At 48.6% G+C, this 20,705-nt stretch overlaps 1 protein-coding gene across 1 annotated transcript in view; it reads right to left on the bottom strand.

The window, feature by feature from the left end:
- fgf14 (fibroblast growth factor 14) overlaps positions 1–20,221 on the bottom strand; it is a 278,959-nt gene extending 258,738 nt beyond the window's left edge. Inside the window, exon 1 of the mRNA XM_085998385.1 lies at positions 19,058–20,221. Within this exon, the coding sequence (XP_085854511.1) occupies positions 19,058–19,250 (193 nt within the window). The 5' untranslated portion in view covers positions 19,251–20,221. The remainder of the gene's footprint in view (positions 1–19,057) is intronic.
- Between the last annotated feature and the right edge of the window lie 484 nt (positions 20,222–20,705).

The raw sequence follows: 20,705 nt of genomic DNA, 5'->3' as shown, positions 1-20,705 counted from the left end.
TTCCATGTAACGCCGTCCTGGTGGTGTTGCTGGAGGATCCGGGACAAAGTCCCTGCCAGGTCCAGCGTTAGAGCTTCGCACAGCCAATGGGAGCGAAGCTGTGGAGCTCACAGGGAATTGTGGGCAATGAAGAGGTCTGAGAACAGGTTGGGTGATTGGGCAGAAGCATGGCAGATGCAGTATAATGTGGATAAATGCGAGGTTATCCACTTTGGCGGCAAAAACAGGAAGGCAGATTATTATCTGAACGGCAATAGATTGGGAGAAGGGGAAGTGCAACGAGACCTGGATGTCCTTGTGCACCAGTCGCTGAAGGTAAGCATGCAGGTGTAGCAGGCGGTTAAGAAGGCAAATGGTATGTTGGCCTTCATAGCGAGAGGGTTTGAGTACAGGAACAAGGATGTCTTGCTGCAGTTGTACAGGGCCTTGGTGAGACCACACCTTGAGTATTGTGTGCAGTTTTGGTCACCTTATCTGAGGAAGGATGTTCTTGCCATGGAGGGAGTGCAGCGAAGATTCACCAGACTGATACCTGGGATGGCAGGAATGACGTATGAGGAGAGATTGGGTCGATTGTGCTTATACTCACTGGAGTTTAGAAGAATGAGAGGGGATCTCATTGAAACTTATAAAATTCTAACAGGACTAGACAGACTAGATGCAGGAAGGACGTTTCCGATGGCGGGGGAGTCCAGAACCAGGGGTCACAGTCTAAGGATAAGGGGTAAGCCATTTAGGACAGAGATGAGGAGGAATTTCTTCACCCAGAGAGTGGTGAACCTGTGGAATTCTCTACCACAGAAGGCAGTTGAGGCCAATTCATTAAATATATTCAAGAAGGAGTTGGATATATTTCTTAAGGCTAAAGGGATCAAGGGATATGGGGAGAAGGCAGGGACAGGGTACTGAATTTGGATGATCAGCCATGATCGCATTAAATGGCGGAGCAGGCTCGAGGGGCCGAATGGCCAACTCCTGCTCCTATCTTCTATGTTTTTATGAATTAAAGGGGCCATGCACACTGAGCCAATACAAAATAAAATGCAGTGAATCAATACATTTTTCAGTCCTTCCTGCCTTTTAAGAAATATTCAATATTTAAAAGTCCCAAATGTGAATATTCAGCTGTTAAAGCTGAATTACCTTCCTAACCTCAACAAATGGGAAAAGTGCCTCAGCACTAACACAAATGGCTCAGCAAACCAGGGAAGGGGCACCAGGGTCTCGCACGCAGCACTCCAGCTTTCTGCAGGGGGTGAACACTGCAAGAGCAGCCCTCTACCCACAGGGGCCAGGAGGCCCTCCAGAAAGAACGATGTTGGACCAGATCACCGAAGCCGTCACTGCCAGCAGTGTCACCCCCACCACCTGACTCCAGTGCCCAAAGAAGCTTCATCATCTCAGACCACTGGTCAAGGTCAGTAAATGCATCTTCAAAAGCAGTTTCCTACCAACTGCACCACTAGCCTCATAGACATCTCAATCCACCAATCACTCACCTATGAACAATCTGCACCAATGACGAGGCACACCTCCCATTCTGAGCCTCGCCTCACCCCCTTGGAGGAGACGGTGCTGGCCATTCTTGGCGGTGGCATGGTTGAGCCCTTGGCCAGCGGTGGGGCTGAAAGGATACCAGATGTTGGTATCCTCGTACGTTATCCTGCTTCTTGCATACACCTCTTGCTTTCCCGCCCTCCCGTCAGCACAACTCCACCCTTGTACCTTCCTCATTTCACACACCCAAGAAATGCAGCCTGCCCAGCCTGTGGGCCAACAAAAAGAGGCAGCCTGCCCAGTCAGTGGGACCGCAGACGGATGATTCCATCCCGGATATCCCGGCCACAAAGGGGCTGCCTGGGATACATCCTTCTGTCTGATTCCTCCTCTTCTGCGTCTTCCTCTTCCCTCTGCAAGCGGATGCTGTAAATGTGAGATGACAGCATAAAATGCTGGAAATACTCAGTTGGTCTGGCAGCATCTCCACCCGAGACATGAAATCTGTTTTTCCCTCCACGGACGTTGCATGACCTGCTGAGTATTCGCAGCATGTTCTGTCTTCTCAAAGGTCTTCATTTACCGTCCGAGCCCTTGCAAGCGTCCAGCAGCACTCCCTACACACTTAAAAAACTTTTCACATCTATTGCAGCAAGCCACCACTTCAATAATTTTTTTTAAAAACAGTCCAAACCCTTAAATTCAAACTTACCTGAATGATATGTGTGTCCCTATAAGAGCTGCAGCCATCACCACTGTCAGCCTGCTTGCACGTCGGGTTAACCTGGCGTGCGTGGGTCAAAGCGCTGAATGGAGCGTTAGGGTTGAAGTTCGCGTTGGTGACGTTAGGTCGGCGTTGCACGCCATTTGACACCACCACGCTGCCATTATTTTTTCCAGGGCGCCGCCAGTTACCGGCAGCGCAAAGTGGGAGACAAATATGGCGGCGCACTGTCGGCAGGACCCGCCATCAGCTGGCGAAAGAGCGGCGGCCGCCATTTTATCGCCATTTCATGGCGCCATGGAGTGCCGGTGGGGAGATGAATTTCTAGCCCCAAGGGCCTTAATTTCAAACTCCGAAAGTTCAATTGGTGGGGAAGTTTAAGTTAAAATAGTTGAAATGCTATGTTAATATTTTCTAAAATGATCTGCTATCCATTTTCTGTAATGCAAGACCTTAGAGGATTTTGAAGCCAGTGTAGCAGAAGTATTTGATTATCTTAAGGTTAGCAAAGCCCCTGGGTGAGATTTCTTCTGTCTTGTGGTCCTCAAGAGACCAAAGGGGAACTTGGAAACAAAAACAGAAAATGCTGGAAACACTCAGCAGGTCAGGCAGCGTCTGTGGAGAGAGAAACCGAGTCAACGTTTCAGGTCGATGACCCTTCGTCAGAACTCTTACTTAAGAGACAACAAGGTGACATAACCTTCAGGGGAACTTTGTTGGGTTTCGACCACCACCAATAAGGAATCATTCATAAACTTCTGTAGGACGGGAAGCAAGCAAAATAATGCCTATATTTTAAAAAAGTTGGGAAATCTGACCCATCTGCTTGACATTAATACAGGAAACTCTTTGGTATCCGGCACCGACGGGACCGGGATGGTTCCGGTTGATCAAAAATTCCGGATGACGGAGAGGGTTATCTACCGAGGTTATTTTTAACAAAGAAAAATTAAAAAATCAAGAAATGTGCAGTATACAGTAATTGGGTACTCACCTACAGAATGTTGTGTTAAATGGACGGTGGAAGATGCTTGATTAAGTACAGTACTGCCAGTTGAGGGTAATGCAATGCAATGACTACCAGCAGCGTGGGAGACACACAGTACCCCTGTAAAATGGCGGATCAGAAGAGACTACCGGACGCACGGGAGAGTCAGACTCCTGTTATAGGGGTATTGAGGTGTTCCGACTCCCGACAGCGTGGGAGAGTCAGACTCCTGTTACAGGGGTATTGAGGTGTTCCGACTCCTGACAACACGGGAGAGTCAGACTCCTGTTACAGGGGTATTGAGGTGTTCCGACTCCCGGCAGCGCGGGAGGGTCAGACTCCTGTTACAGGGGTATTGAGGTGTTCCGGCAGCGCGGGAGAGTCAGACTCCTGTTACAGGGGTATTGAGGTGTTCCGACTCCCGACAGCGCGGGAGGGTCAGACTCCTGTTACAGGGGTATTGAGGTGTTCCGACTCCCGACAGCGTGGGAGAGTCAGACTCCTGTTACAGGGGTATTGAGGTGTTCCGGCAGCGCGGGAGAGTCAGACTCCTGTTACAGGGGTATTGAGGTGTTCCGACTCCCGACAGCGTGGGAGAGTCAGACTCCTGTTACAGGGGTATTGAGGTGTTCCGACTCCCCACAGCGCGGGAGAGTCAGACTCCTGTTACAGGGGTATTGAGGTGTTCCGACTCCCGACAGCGCGGGAGAGTCAGACTCCTGTTACAAGGGTATTGAGGTGTTCCGACTCCCGACAGCGCGGGAGAGTCAGACTCCTGTTACAGGGGTATTGAGGTGTTCCGACTCCCGACAGCGTGGGAGAGTCAGACTCCTGTTACAGGGGTATTGAGGTGTTCCGGCAGCGCGGGAGAGTCAGACTCCTGTTACAGGGGTATTGAGGTGTTCCGACTCCCCACAGCGCGGGAGAGTCAGACTCCTGTTACAGGGGTATTGAGGTGTTCCGACTCCCGACAGTGCGGGAGAGTCAGACTCCTGTTACAGGGGTATTGAGGTGTTCCGACTCCCGACAGCGCGGGAGAGTCAGGCTCCTGTTACAAGGGTATTGAGGTGTTCCGACTCCTGACAACGCGGGAGGGTCAGACTCCTGTTACAGGGGTATTGAGGTGTTCCGACTCCCGACAGTGCGGGAGAGTCAGACTCCTGTTACAGGGGTATTGAGGTGTTCCGGCAGCGCGGGAGAGTCAGACTCCTGTTACAGGGGTATTAAGGTGTTCCGACTCCCGACAGCGCGGGAGAGTCAGGCTCCTGTTACAGGGGTATTGAGGTGTTCCGACTCCCGACAGCGTGGGAGAGTCAGACTCCTGTTACAGGGGTATTAAGGTGTTCCGACTCCCGACAGCGCGGGAGAGTCAGGCTCCTGTTACAGGGGTATTGAGGTGTTCCGACTCCTGACAACGCGGGAGGGTCAGACTCCTGTTACAGGGGTATTGAGGTGTTCCGACTCCCGACAGCGCGGGAGAGTCAGGCTCCTGTTACAGGGGTATTGAGGTGTTCCGACTCCCGACAGCGGGGGAGAGTCAGACTCCTGTTACAGGGGTATTGAGGTGTTCCGACTCCCGACAGCGCGGGAGAGTCAGACTCCTGTTACAGGGGTATTGAGGTGTTCCGACTCCCGACAGCGTGGGAGAGTCAGACTCCTGTTACAGGGGTATTGAGGTGTTCCGACTCCCGACAGCGCGGGAGAGTCAGACTCCTGTTACAGGGGTATTGAGGTGTTCCGACTCCCGACAGCGCGGGAGAGTCAGACTCCTGTTACGGGGTATTGAGGTGTTCCGACTCCCGACAGTGCGGGAGAGTCAGACTCCTGTTACGGGGTATTGAGGTGTTCCGACTCCCGACAGCGCGGGAGAGTCAGACTCCTGTTACGGGGTATTGAGGTGTTCCGACTCCCGACAGCGCGGGAGAGTCAGACTCCTGTTACAGGGGTATTGAGGTGTTCCGACTCCCGACAGCGTGGGCGAGTCAGACTCCTGTTACAGGGGTATTGAGGTGTTCCGACTCCCGGCAGCGCGGGAGAGTCAGACTCCTGTTACAGGGGTATTGAGGTGTTCCGACTCCCCACAGCGCGGGAGAGTCAGACTCCTGTTACAGAGGTATTGAGGTGTTCCGACTTCCGACAGCGCCAAGAAGCTGAGTAGTGGCAGTTTGGAGAATTACCCCCACTGACTAACTCGGCCACCACGGGAGACTCAGACTCGGCAACATTGCCGGTTATTGAGGTGTTTTCGGAGTGAGAATTTTGCCGGTTAATAGAGAATTCCAGATATTTCGATGCCCTTTAAACGAGAGTTTCCTGTAATGGATAAAGTAAAGGAAAATATGATCTGGAATTCACTGCCTGAAAGGGCGGTGGAAGCAGATTCAAACAGTAACATTCAAAAGGGAATTGGATAAATACTTATAAAGGAAAATCTTTCAGGGCAATGGGGAAAGAGCAGGGGAGTGGGACTAATTAATAATAATAATCATAATAATCAACTTTATTGTCATTGTTAGTGCACAAGTGCAGTACAACGAAATGTAGGCTTGCGGCTCCTGAGAGTGTACATTTAGATTAAGACATTTAAACATTCAACATACATTTGGCTTGTAATACATTAACATAAACATAAATATAATAAAGTGCATTGGCAGATGTGCAGGCTTTAGAGTTTATTTGTGGAGTTCAGTAGGATGACAGCCCTGGGAAAGAAGCTGTTCCTAAATCTGGTCGTTCGGGTGCGAATGCATCTGTAGCATCTCCCAGATGGCAGGAGGGTGAGCAGACTGTGGCTGGGGTGGGTAGGGCCTTTGATGATGAACCGTGACCTCCGTAAACAGCGTTTCTGGTATATGTGCTCTATGGTCGGTAGCCGGGTGCCCGTAATGCGTTGGGCAGTTTTGACTACCCGCTGCAGGGCTTTCCGGTCATAGTAGCTACAGCTGCCATACCATACTGTGATACAGTTCGTCAGGATGCTCTCTATTGTGCAGCGGTAAAAGTTAGAGAGGATCAGGGGTGACAGGATACATCCCTTCAGCCTCCTTAGGAAATATAGGCGCTGCTGGGCCTTCTTCACCAGAGAGGAGGTATTGAGGGACCAGGAGAGGTCTTCCGTGATGTGGACTCCGAGGAACTTAAAGCTGTCCACCCTTTCCACCACAGCCCCATTGATGTGGATGGGGGTGTGACTTCCGCCTTTAGACTTCCTGAAGTCCACAATGATTTCTTTGGTTTTCTTGATGTTAAGGGCCAGGTTGCTATCGGCGCACCACTTCACGAGATGCTGGACCTCCTCCCTGTAGGCTGACTCATCGTTGTTGGTGATCTGGCCTACTACCGTGGTATCATCCGCAAACTTGATGATGGTGTTGGAACCATGAACAGCCACACAGTCGTGGGTGAAGAGGGAGTAGAGGAGGGGGCTCAGCACACATCCTTGTGGGGCCCCCGTGTTCAGGGTCGGGGGGGGAGGTGTGGTTACCTAATTTGACAGACTGGGGTCTGTTTGTTAGGAAGTCCAGGGTCCAGTTGCAGAGGGAAGTGTTCAGGCCTAGAGTGTGGAGTTTGGTGGCCAGCTTGTTGGGGACGATAGTGTTGAATGCTGAGCTGTAGTCTATGAACTGCATTCTGATGTAGGTCTCCTTACCATCTAAGTGATTCAGTGCCGAGTGTAGAGCAGTTGTGATTGCATCCTCCATTGATCTGTTTGCACGATAGGCAAACTGGTGTTGCTCTTTCAAAGATGGGCCAAATGGCCTCCTCCTGCGCTGTGTGATTCTGTGTTAAGGGGTAGGTTGGAGGAATACCTATTTGGCAATAGCAATAGAAAGTGGCCAACTTGGATTTATAGGGCGATGGTCCAGGCTGACAAAACCTCTTTGACTTTTTGAGGATGATTAAGATAAAGTAGACAGTGGAATTCCTTCTGTTATTGTTTACTTAGGCTTTCAGAAAGCTTTTGAAAATGTTCCACACGAAAGAATTCAAATTAAACTACTAGCCGCAGGAATCGAGGGTGGAACTTCAGAATAAAAATAGAACAGCTGGAAATGAAGAGCGGAACCATCAGCACCTGCAAGTTAGTGAATGTTTTGTGTAGAATCCTTCCATTAGAACCCACGGAATGCAAGACTGGGTAAGAAACCGGCTAGAAAATTAGGAAGCGAAGAATAGTCATGAGAATGATGTCAGTTCAGGGAGAAATGCTGATTAGAGGCAGACAGGGGTCAGTGCTCCCACTGCCCTTAGTTCTAAATTATACAAATGGCTTGGATACAGAAAGCAAATGTAAGGCCATCCAATTGGTTAACCACTCCATAGGGCGAACAGAAGAGACAGATTATGCAGTGAAGCATTTACAGAAGGATTTAGATCGGTTATGTAACTGGCAAGAAAAAGAGAAATTAAATTTAACAACAAGAAATGCAAGATACAGCGTAATCACCAACAACAGGAGGGTGAACTTAGACTTTGGCAGGAGATCAATAAGGGCCGTGGCAGATTGGAAGCCCATTAAAAAACCAACTCATAATCGTTTCCAATTAAGTCACTTAAAATTAAGGGGCTGGTGTATAACGGGCAGGGTGTATAACGGGCGGGTGTATAACGGGCAGGTGTATAACGGGCGGGTGTATAACGGGCAGGTGTATAACGGGCGGGGTGTAAAACGGGCGGGTGTATAACGGGCGGGTGTATAACGGGCGGGGTGTATAACGGGCTGGTGTATAACGGGTGGGTGTATAACGGACGGGTGTATAACGGGCAGGGTGTATAACGGGCGGGGTGTATAACGGGCAGGTGTATAACGGGCGGGGTGTAAAACGGGCGGGTGTATAACGGGCGGGTGTATAACGGGCGGGTGTATAACGGGCGGCTGTATAACGAGCGGGTGTATAACGGGCGGGTGTATAAAGGGCGGGTGTATAACGGGCGGGTGTATAACGGACGGGTGTATAACGGGCGGGTGTATAACGGGCAGGGTGTATAAAGGACGGGGTGTATAACGGGCGGGTGTATAACGGGCGGGGTGTATAACGGGCGGGTGTATAACGGGCAGGTGTATAACGGGCGGGTGTATAACGGACGGGGTGTATAACGGGCGGGTGTATAACGGGCGGGGTGTATAACGGGCGGGTGTATAATGGGCGGGTGTATAACGGGCGGGTGTATAACGGGCGGGGTGTATAACGGGCGGGTGTATAACAGGCGGGGTGTATAACGGGCGGGTGTATAACGGATGGGTGTATAACGGGCAGGTGTATAACGGACGGGTGTATAACGGGCAGGGTGTATAACGGGCGGGTGTATAACGGGCGGGTGTATAACGGACGGGATGTATAACGGGCGGGTGTATAACGGGCGGGTGTATAACAGGCGGGGTGTATAATGGATGGGTGTATAACGGACGGGTGTGTAACAATGGGGTGTATAACAGGCGGGTGTATAACGGGTGGGTGTATAACGGGCGGGTATATAACGGGTGGGCTGTGTAACGGGCGGGTGTATATCAGGCAAGTCTATAATGGGCGGGTGTATAACGGGCGGGGTGTATAACGGGCAGGGTGTATAACAGGCGGGTGTATAACGGGCGGGATGTATAACGGGCGGGTGTGAAACGGGCGGGTGTATAACGGGCGGGGTGTATAACGGGTGGGTGTATAACGGGCGGAGTGTGTAACGGGCGGGTGTATAACAGGTGGGGTGTATAATGGGTAGGTGTATAACGGGAGGGTGTGTAATGAGTGGGTGTATAATGGGTGGGTGTATAATGGGCAGGGTACTGTAACGGGTAGGGTGTATAATGGTCTGGCTGTATAATGGTCTGGCTGTATAACGTCGGGATGTATAACGGGCGGGTGTATAACGGGTGGGTGTATAATGGGCGGGTGTATAACGGGCGGGGTGTATAACGGGCGGTGTGTAACGGGCGGGCGTATAACGGGCGGGTGTATAACGGGCGGGGTGTATAACGGGCGGGTGTATAACGGGCCGGTGTATAACAGGCGGGGTGTATAATGGATGGGTGTATAACGGACGGGTGTGTAACAATGGGGTGTATAACAGGCGGGTGTATAACAGGCGGGTGTATAACTGGCGGGTGTATAACGGGCAGGTGTATAATGGGTGGGTGTATAACGGGCGGGTATATAACGGGTGGGCTGTGTAACGGGCGGGTGTATATCAGGCGAGTCTATAATGGGCGGGTGTATAATGGGTGGGTGTATAACAGGCGAGTCTATAATGGGCGGGTGTATAATGGGTGGGTGTATAACAGGCGAGTCTATAATGGGCGGGTGTATAACGGGCAGGGTGTATAACAGGCGGGTGTATAACGGGCGGGTGTGAAACGGGCGGGGTGTATAACGGGCGGGTGTATAACAGGTGGGGTGTATAACGGGCGGGTGTATAACGGGCAGGGTGTATAATGGGCAGGTGTATAAAGGGCGGGTGTGTAACGGGCGGGTGTATAAGGGGCAGGGTGTGTAACTGGTGGGTGTATAACAGGCAGGGTGTGTAACGGGCGGGTCTGTAACGGGTGTGTGTGTAACGGGCGGGTGTATAATGGGTGTGTGTATAACGGGCGGGTGTATAACGAGCAGGGTGTATAGCGGGCGGGCATATAACAGGCGGGTGTATAACGGGCAGGTGTATAACGGGCGTGTGTATAACGGGTGGGGTGTATAACAGGCGGGTGTATAACAGGCGGGTGTATAACGGGCGGGGTGTATAACAGGCAGGGTATATAACGGTTAGGTGTATAAGGGCGGGGTGTATAACGGGCGGGGTGTGTAACGGGCGGGTGTATAACAGGCGGGTGTATAACGGGCGGGGTGTATAACAGGCAGGGTATATAACGGTTGGGTGTATAAGGGCGGGGTGTATAACGGGCGGGGTGTATAACAGGCGGGTGTATAAGGGCGGGGTGTATAACGGGCGGGGTGTATAACGGGCGGGTGTATAACAGGCGGGTGTATAACGGGCGGGGTGTATAACAGGCAGGGTATATAACGGTTGGGTGTATAAGGGCGGGGTGTATAACGGGCGGGTGTATAACAGGCGGGTGTATAACGGGCGGGGTGTATAACAGGCAGGGTATATAACGGTTGGGTGTATAACAGGCGGGTGTATAACGGGCGGGTGTATAACGGATGGCGTGTATAACGGGCGGGTGTATATCGGGCGGGGTGTATAACGGTCGGGGTTTATAATGGGCGGGGTGTACAACGGGCGGGGTGTATAACAGGCAGGGTATATAACGGTTGGGTGTATAAGGGCGGGGTGTATAACAGGCGGGTGTATAAGGGCGGGGTGTATAACGGGCGGGTGTATAACGGGCGGGTGTATATCGGGCGGGGTTTATAATGGGCGGGGTGTATAACGGGCGGGTGTTTATAACGGGCGGGTGTATAACAGGGAGCCGCTCTGCTCCTGTCCATTTTGCATTCCCACCAATGTTAAATTTCACCCTCAGTAATTACACATGAATCAATTGAAGCAGCTGATGAAGACATGGGAAGAGAACGATGTGGAATAGTAGAATTATCACACTCAATTTATAGACCATTAAAAAAACAAATGAAATGCTTCTAACCTGTGGAATAGAGTACAATCTTGTTGAACTGCTGCTCAGGCTGTACATTGTACTAATTAGACCGTATTTGAAGCGCAGCCTTCAGCGCTGGTCAACACTATTGAAAGACAAGTATTGGAGATGATACAGAAAAAGGCACTGAGCCTGATCCTTGGTGGTGTGCACTGAGAGAAAGATTAAAGGAACTCAAGCCCAAAGGTGGGCTGTTGAAGAGGAACCTTAATTGACGCATGTAAAATATTATATGGTCTAAATAAGGTAAAGTTGGAATATTATTTCAAAGTAAACCAGAATGTATGACCAAAGAGCATAAATTCAAATGAGTGAAACAGATATTAGAACAACTTTTATTCTGAGTGATAGATATTTGGATAGGTTGGCCAGACAAGCTGGAGGTAAAGGGTTGTTCAAAGGACGGTTGGATGTTGAGATTTGAGCAATGGGATTCTAGAGGGATGGCCTTTCCTCATCCTTGTCTGTTCTGATGTCGATAGTTTAATAGTCATCTGATTGGTAGAAGTAGATTACAAGGTACCATTTTGCAGTGAACTAGCTGTGTATTCACTCTCTATAGGACATGCTGGCCTTTCACAGATATGGGAGGGAATAACTCCATGCTGGTGGTGCAGAACTCCGGGCGTCGGCAGCAGGTATCCGAAAATCACAGACAGACTGCTCGCAATGTTCTAACATGTGCTGGTCGCCGGTGAGGTTCCCTAACACTGACACACACTCAGGATTGTATCCCCTCAATATCAACCTGATCTCTCAATGGTTTCCTCAAAAATACAGACATTGGAATTCACAGTGCGATGTTCAACCGCATTCCGTTCTATTCTTTCTGTTCTGTCCTCGCTATTCTGGTTTTTTTCCTGAATTTTGTTTTCGGGGGTGAGGTGACGGGTTGGTTTTGAAAACAGGACAATGTTTATTTCACACGCATGATTTAATAATTACGTCCCGTGCTCTTTAACAGTTAAAAGCCGAGCCAATATGACACGTGTTGGGTGCTGCAGGACGATTGTCATTTCGACAAAATAATCCTGTTCGGGGAGCCACAGGCTAGCAAGGGGGTTATTTTAGCGTCAGGAGCAAAACCAAGAGATTTATTGAGATTGCAATATGTACACTGCCCGGTAGATGTTTTGTTATGGTATATGGTAATGATATCTACAATTTTAAATAAATTAAAAGTCAGACCCAACACAGGCAAAAGACAACATGAAAAAACAAAATTTGTTATAAAGAAATAGAGAATTAAGGAAAGTCTAATAACCCTCCCAGAAAGGTTGTTAAAAAAGCAGCATTTTAATATGTGATTAATGACAGCAGTAATTTATCAAACATACAGAAATACAGAAACTGTAAAGTCCAATAATGACGCATAGAAGATGATAGACAGCGCAGTGACACAACTGTATATAAATAGTTGGGGGCAATGTCAGGATTTTGAAAGGGGGACATACCAAATAAATCTGAGAGGCGTGAAGGCATGTTTCCTTCTCCTGCCCCCTCGCTCCACAGTGGTTCCATCTATGGAACAGCAGAGAGCGACCAAACGTCTGTAATCTGATGGCTTGGTATGATAATGTCACCAATTGCAAGAGTGAAGTGAGGGCCATTTATAATCTCTGAAATAATAGCATTACAGTCATCTTTCAGTGTCCTACGCTATTCAGTTGTGGGACTGTCTCAGAAGCTGGGCAAAGAAACATGCCAGTGACTTCATTTTATTTCTATTTAACACGTTGCTGTTCTTCTGCTATTGAATGTTATCCATTAAAACATAAGTTGATATATTTGAACAGCTTCCTTTAAAATTAGCTGTGCCATTTTTGAGATAGCCCTTTGATAGCCCACCTCAGCTAAGTGGTAATAACGTGCATTTATATGGCGCCTTTAACGTCACGAGGCGCTTCACAGGAGCAAACATTGGCATCGAGCCAAAGGAAGAGAGAAACATTGGGACAGGTGACCAAAAGGTTAGTTAAAGAGTTAAGCTTTAAGGAGCGTCTCAAATAATGAGAGTGAGGCGGAAAGGTTTAGGGGGGGAATCGCAAAGCTTAGGGCTGATGAAGGGTCGGCCACCAATGGTGGAGCGATGGAAATTGGGGATTCATAAGAGGCTCGATTTGGAGGAGCACAGGGATCTCGGAGGATTGTAGGTCTGGAGGAGGTTACATAGATTGGGAGGGGTGAGGGCATGGAGGGATTTGAACGCGAGGATGGGAATTTTAAAATTGAGGAGTTGCCGGACCGGGGGTCAATGTAGGTCAGCGAGCACAGGGGTGATGAGTGAATGGAACAGCCAAGTCCATAAAATCAGAGAACCATACAGCACAGGAGGAGGCCATTCAGCCCATCGTGCCTGTGCCGGCTCTGTGAAAGAGCTCTCCAATTAGTCCCACTCCCCCCTGCTCTTTCCCCACAGCCCTGCAAATTTCACCTTTTCAAGTATTTATCCAATTCCCTCTTGAAAATTATTATTGAATCTGCTTCCACCGCCCTTTCAGGCAACGCATTCCAGATCACAACAACTCGCTCCATCAAGAAAATCCTCCTCACCTCCCCTCTGGTTCTTTTGCCAATCACCTTCAATCTGTGTCCTCTGGTTACCGACCCTCCTGCCATTGGAAACAGTTTCTCTCTATCGACTCAATCAAAACCCTTTCATAATTCAAATAAGGTAATGCAAGGGGGTGAATTTTCATGGGGAATCTCTCGCTTGTCTCTTGTAACTATGGCAGATCAGCTGCAGAATCCCGGGAAACTGTTGATGCCTTTTCCAGGGTTTCCATGGTTCCTCCATTGAAGTTAAGGTGGACAGATTCACTGGAATTCACCCCCGGGGATTTTAGGTTGTTACATGACACAAGACTATAAGATTTAGAGGAGTTTGGATTGTCTGAAAAACTTCAAGAGTGAAGCTCAAGCAATTTATCATCATCGACTCAATCTTGAGATGTGATACATAGACATTACATACTATTGTTTGATTAGTTGCACAGGTATGATAGTGTAATGGTTATATAACTGGAATAGAAATTCAGGGGCCTGGACTAATAATTGCTTAATTGGGGAGTGCTGTAGATATTAGAGAAATGGACGGAAAGGATTTATTTTAACACATTTTAATATGACAATGCCTATGCAGCAGCTGAGTTCATTGCTGTATCTCTGCTAATGTTGGGCATTGTAAATCATTCCAACCAGTTCCTCTGATGATCCAAAACATAAATACAAGATAGCCACTAATAAATCCAATAGGGAATTCAGGAGCAACTTCTTTACCCAGAGAGTGGGGAGAATGTGGAACTCGCTCCCACAGGGAGTGGTTGAGGCGAATAGTATGGATGCATTTAAGGGGAAGCTGGATAAACACATGCGTGGGTTTCCTCCGGGTGCTCCGGTTTCCTCCCACAGTCCAAAGATGTGCGGGTTAGGATGATTGGCTATGATAAATTGACCCTTAGTGTTAGGGGGATTAAATACGTGGGGTTACGGGGATCGGGTGGGATATGTGTCGGTGCAGGCTCGATGGGCCGAAATGGCCTCTATCTGCACTGTGGGGTTTCTGTGATTCTGTGATTTCTGTGATTCTGTGAAAGGAATAGAAGGATATGCTGATGGGGTGAGATCCGTGTGGAGCAGAAACACCGGCACAGACCAGTTGGGCCGAATGGCCTGTTTCTGTGCTGTAAATATTATGTAATCAGTGGCAATGAACGCAAATCCTGAAACCTCAGTGGTTTTATCCAGTTGACAGCTGTACCGCAAAGACCAAGTTTGATTCCTGGTCTGAGTTTGACCTCGACAGGAGGGCTGTTAGAGGTGCAACAATTGACCTCAACATCCCTGAATTAGGGAGGGCCAAATCAATCATTGAACCTTAGTTCAAATCTCACCGTGCAAATTGGAATTCAGTTTAAAATAAATCTGGAAATATAAAAAAACTGGTCTCAGTAAAAGTGACCATGAAGCTGTCGGACTGTCATGAAAACCCAACTAAAATCCCTTCAGGGAAGGGAATCTGCCGTCCTTATCCGGTCTGGGCCTATATGTGACTCCAGTCCCACACCAATGACCCTTAACTGCTCTCTGAAGTGGCCTCACAAACCACTTGTTATCAATGGTCCAAATACCTGCCTTGCCAACATCACCCACATCCTGAGAATGAATAATAAATTGGTTATAGTTTTCCATTTTTATTCTTTTGCCAACTGGGATGGGCAGCACATGTGTAGATTGGGCCGATACTCTCTGGAGTTTAGAAGAATGAGAGCTGATCTCATTGAAACATACAAGATTCTGAGGGGGATTGACAGGGTAGATGCTGAGCGGCTGTTTCCCCCTGGCTGGAGCGTCTAGAACTAGGGGTCACAGTCTCAAGATAAGGGGTCGGCCATTTAAGACTGAGATGAGGAGGAATTTCTTCACTGGAGGGTTGTGAATCTTTGGAATTCTCTGCCCCAGAGGGCTGTGGATGCCGAGTCTTTGAGTATATTCAAGGCTGAGATCGATAGATTTTTGGACTCTAGGGGAATCGTGGGATATGGGGATCAGGCGGGAAAGTGGAGTTGAGGTCGATGATCAGCCGTGATCTTATTGAATGGCGGAGCAGGCTCAAGGGGCCGTATGGCCGACTCCTGCTCCTATTTCTTATGTTCTTATGACCGTGATTGAACAAAAGGGATATCGGCCATGATATGAGCAGCGGTGGTATTGTCAGGACTGTATATTACAGGAGACTAGCAAAGCTTGTCAATATTATATAGGATAATAGAGAGCTAGCAACAACTTGCAAGTCAGTAATCCAATCAACTGTTTCTGGAGGCATTGCAGACAACAAGGAATGATCACAAAATATTCCTCTACCCACCTTATGCTTCTGTGAAGTACCTTGGGATGCTTGTCCACATTAAAGTGGTTACACACATGGACATCAGCACAAGTCATAGATTGAATTGCTGCCTTGAGCTCGCCACCCAATCTTTTAAAATAATTTTCATCCTCACTATTATGCAGTAATAGAGATCCCGAGGAAAGTGTGATAAAGGTGAAACTTAAAGACAGACGTTATAGTGTTGGAGGGCACATTTTATCTTTCGTTTTGCCAGTTGATTACCAGGACATTAAACTATAAAAGTGTAAATGCATGCAATCAGGTGGACATTGCTTAGCTGAAGGAGCCACAGGATGCAGACAAACCACACTAGTCTGGAAAAAATAAACTGGAAATAACAAATCGTATGGGATAAAATAGGTCTCCCTGTGACAAACAAGAATGAATTACTAGTTCTATATATATATATATATATAATTTGTATGGAGTTCAAAAATAATTTATTTAAAGATTATATTGTGAGCCTAGCGCCAGCTGCTCGCACCAGTTAACATGCACTGAATTCCATTCACATCACCCACCAGGGAAATACTGAACTCCAGTAAGCGGTGCCTCGGTGATTCAAGGTAACAGAATAAATTCCCGAGCATGTTTGTAAAACATTGCAGGTTGGCCACTCAAAACTAAAACAGCCGAAGGATTCGGATTTGACTTCCGTGCTCACTGAGGTTAATCTGCTCCTGCAGACACCCGGGGTGGACCCAGGCTCATTAACCCTTTGGAGACTGGTTTCCAGGGTGGTGCTTTCTTTTAAAATCTGGGCTACTTATTCTGAGGAAAACTTCTTTATTTTATTTTCTGTTTGCAAATGATGCAAGAGCGGGAGCTGCGGGTATCCAGGACACAATCTCAGTGCAGCTGGGGTCCGAGCTCAGAACAATGGATTTCACTGAACACATTATTTATCAATTCTACTTATTGTGAAAGCAATTCTTCCGAGGTAAAGTGCAGACTTCATTCCACACTCACCAGCCCGAGATTTTTTCACAGAATTCCTGTTTCAAATCTGATATTTACTGACAGAAAGTTAACAACATATGTTATTGTTAAATGGCTGAGGCATGTTTGGAATACTTCACCGGCTCAAGCCCTGCGATTCTGCCCGACTCGACCCCTGATGCCGTCAGCGAGGCTTATCCGTGCTACATATCTCCAACAAAGTAACATAGCGGGTTTTTTTTAATATATAGATGGACGATGCACTGTACTTGTCAGGAGTTTTTGGCATTGAAAGTAATTGAACCTGGAAGAGGTGCTGAGAACTGTCCTTCAGACAGTGGCCCCCGCGCAGTCTGGGGTGAGCTAGTCTGCAGCAACAAAGACAATCTCGGCAGCTCCAACCTGGAGCAGGGGATCACGGCTTACACTGTAGTCTTACACTGAAGCAGGTTAAAACCATGGCAAGATATTTTTTTTTAACGGGTTAAATAGCTGGAACAAAGAATTAGAAAAATAAGTTCGATGTTGACAACTTTCCCGATGATTTTTACTTGTGATGTGTAAACGTGATTCTTGTATTTGGGGCGAATATCAACAAGGCAAATAGAACCCCCTTTCCCCGTCCTATTAAACAATCACTGAATTTGTTAAAATTCTACCTGTTCATTTTTACCCAACTCCTTCAATCATCACTCAAACTGCACGCTGGATCAAACACACTGGACCAGTTCTGACGAAGGGTCCCAGACCCGAAACGTTAACTCTGTTCCTCTCTCCACAGATGCTGCCTGACCTGCTGAGTGTTTCCAGCATTTTCTGTTTTTATTACTGTATTGTATTGTTGTCTTGCTCTGTCCTGCCAGAATAACTGGGAGCCTATTTTCCAATTCCAACTTTAATGGGCTTCCTGCTTGGGTTTAATGTTGTACTCGAGAGTGTACCAACACACGGCAAAAAGGCTTCTCTCAAACCAACTTTGGAAGCTTGTAAATACAGGGCTAGGCGATGGAAGGAACCGTTCCTCCCGCCGACAATGACACTCTCTCGGAAGAATCCGGCATGGAATTGGTGTCTGGATTTGAAAGAAGTGTTGCTCGGATCCTTCCTCTACAGAGAGGACAGAGCGGTGCTTTACCAGTGGTGAGGCGGAGGGTGGAGTGGGAATGTACACTGAATAATCGCTGTTCGAAGTTTCATTACACGAGCTTGGAACCAGGGCTCCAGACCGCTTAGAGCGCTGGACACCTCGACATCTCCTTCATGCTGAATTTCTATTTCCCCTCGGCTGATTTGGCGGGGGGGGGGGGGGGGGGGCATTTATCTGAAACTTCGAGCTCGCTGCAGGATTTATAACTTGGTGCGGTTGGACGATGGTTGTTGTAGACTTGGAGGTTTGATAAGGCGCTTTTCTCTGTGCACTGGTTATTTGGCACGTTTCGGTGCCTTTAATCGCAGAGACCGGCGCCTCCACAACCTTCTCCCAGGCCGCCATGCGATCACACTCGCCCGCATCACAATCTGGATAGGATTATATCGGCCCAAGGGACAGACAGGGAGGTACAGGTGAGCCCCAACACCGAACACCTGCAAATATACCATCGGATTCAAGACATGCACAACTTACGGGCACTGGGGCGTCAATATTGTCTGCAGACCCACAAAATAAGTTAGGATTAATAATGGAACGCCTGGATCTATTTTCGGGGACGGGGACCCCATCCCATGCACCTTTATTGCCGATTTCTGCGGCATATTGATCCTTTTAGCTAGGTTTGGAAGGCAGCAATTTCCAATTGCACGCCACTGTGTTCATCCTACATTATCTGGATTACAAGCATCTCCCGTGAGGTTGGCAGCTGGCTGAATTAAGAGAAAGGTGGGGATTATAAATGATTAAAGGAAATATTCCCTGCATTTGCTCAGAAGTTGGGCTGTCGCTAGTCGACGGTTGACGGGGCCCAGAAATGGCTCTTTTGAACTGCTGACAGACCGGTCTGCCTATTAAATGTTGACACCATACCCAGTTTTCGAGTGTTGTGACTGTTACACATTACATCTTCAGGCCCCACCTGATGATTATCAGGATGGTAACATCCTCTCATTCCGGCTCAGGGAATATTGTGGAAACGCGCTGTGAAATGGGACCAGCTGGTGCAGATTTCCAACCCTCTCTCTCTATATAAAAATCTGCTATTTAATCCTGTTCACCTGACAGCATCCTTTCAATAGTCACAAACCAGGAGCCGCTCTACAAATTAAATCAGGAAGCATCTCCCTCACTCTCTTCAACTGAGAAAACACGTTACAATTATTCGGATTGCATTTATAATTTCAAGATAATACAATGTGTGTGTTTATCTTTTCTAAGGGGAGGGGGAGAAAGATTTTCTTTAATTAAAAAAAAATACAAACCTGGTCTCCTTAGTCTCCTCTTCTTCATCCCGAAGATCCTGACTTTGGAAAAGATATCTACCAGATTTCCATTGCAGATCCCTTTCTTTTTGTGAGGGCTACTGATACGCTTGGTAACAATCGGTCTGTCTAAGTGGTGTTCCCGAGCCTGTCGTTTCTGCCGGATCAGAGAGCTCGCAATAGCCGCTGCCATAGCCAGCGTTGATAGTGGGGCTGGAGGCTGAATGAACAACCCCCAGAGCAGCAATCTAGCGCACCTCACTGCCTCTCAACGCCTCAAGTCTGGGGGTTGCTTGTGTGTGTGTGTCCTTCCTGGAATGCCCCTGGTTAGACTTGCTGTGTGTAGATGCCCGATGAGCCAAAGGACTCTCTCACTGTGAAGCACAGAGCCATCTTCAGTCTTAACCCCGATCCGGCGAGTCCCTGGTCGCTCTTCAACTCATCATCCATCTTTCACAGATCCCTGGATCTCCAGCAAGACAGTCGCCCAACACAGGAATCCGCCTCCAGTTGACCACCATTATCCTCTTGTGGTGCAGTTTCGGCACATTTTGTATTCTTGGAACTTCATTAACTATCCTCAACGAGAACCAGACCAAATACGATTTCCCCCGCCCTGGTTTTTATACCTAAAACCACCTTCCCTTGTGGCCTACCTCACATTATATAAGTAGCACTCGCTCGCCTTCACAAGAAGAGGGTCTCATTCCATATTCGGAGTGGACAATCTGAGGTTACAGCAAATCATAACAAAAAAACCTTGCTCTTTTCTCGAGGTGACGTGTGCTCCGTGTGACAGCTGCGCACAAATAGATAAAGTTTAGCAGACTCTCGGGGGATGAGAGAAGATTCAGTCTACAGGCAGGGGCACCACGTTATTTCTTCCGGCTCCTCCAGACTGTCATCTTCTTCTGTGTCCTATGGGTTAGCAGGTCTTCTCCAGTGAGGTGGGAGGTCTTCAGAGAGACGGGAGGTCTTTTCCAGAGAGACGGGGGGTGTCCAGTCCACAAACACCTTCACCCTGTCATTTGGAGCAAGTTTGCGATCCCTCGGGGTCCAAACATTGCCCGTTGATCAAGCGGCCAAGCAGACACGAAGCACCTTCCCCCTCAGACACATGGCATCGCCCCCTGCCAACACTAGCGATCACTGCCCCCACCTCTCCCCCATTCCCCTCCCTCCCAGCGCCGTGCCGTCAGCTCATCCCGCCGTTCACTCTTTCACCCGTTGCCCAAAGCGCCGGAGAAAACGCCCACAGGACAGACGTGACGGGAAAACAGTAACCACATCGCAAAACGGTCCCTTCCCTGTCTCTGTCTCTGTGCAAGAGCCAGTCCCACCTCCAATCTGCATTTTATGGAACTTGAAGGCGGCTTTTGAGCGTTCTGTGTGTGCAGCAATAATTCACACATGCTGGGGGCTGGGGGGAGGGAGGAATTCCTCTTTCCCTGGTGCGGGAGGGGGGGCGCCTGGTCCAGGGAGCGGGGAGGGAGGGTTTCCCAGCGGAGGAGAGATTCAGCACCGCGGACAGCGCTCGCTGCACTCAGTCTCTCCCCCACTGGTCAGTCCACACAGCCGGGGGCTCCCAACCCACAGCTTGGACACTGACCCAGCCAGATACACCTCAACCCATGGGGTGGGGGGGCCA

The sequence above is a fragment of the Somniosus microcephalus genome, chromosome 10, assembly GCF_052327205.1.
Source record: "Somniosus microcephalus isolate GS21.2 chromosome 10, FLI_Smic_1.0, whole genome shotgun sequence".
NCBI classification, from domain to species: Eukaryota; Metazoa; Chordata; class Chondrichthyes; order Squaliformes; family Somniosidae; genus Somniosus; species Somniosus microcephalus.
This window is presented reverse-complemented; position numbering and strand designations above follow the sequence as displayed.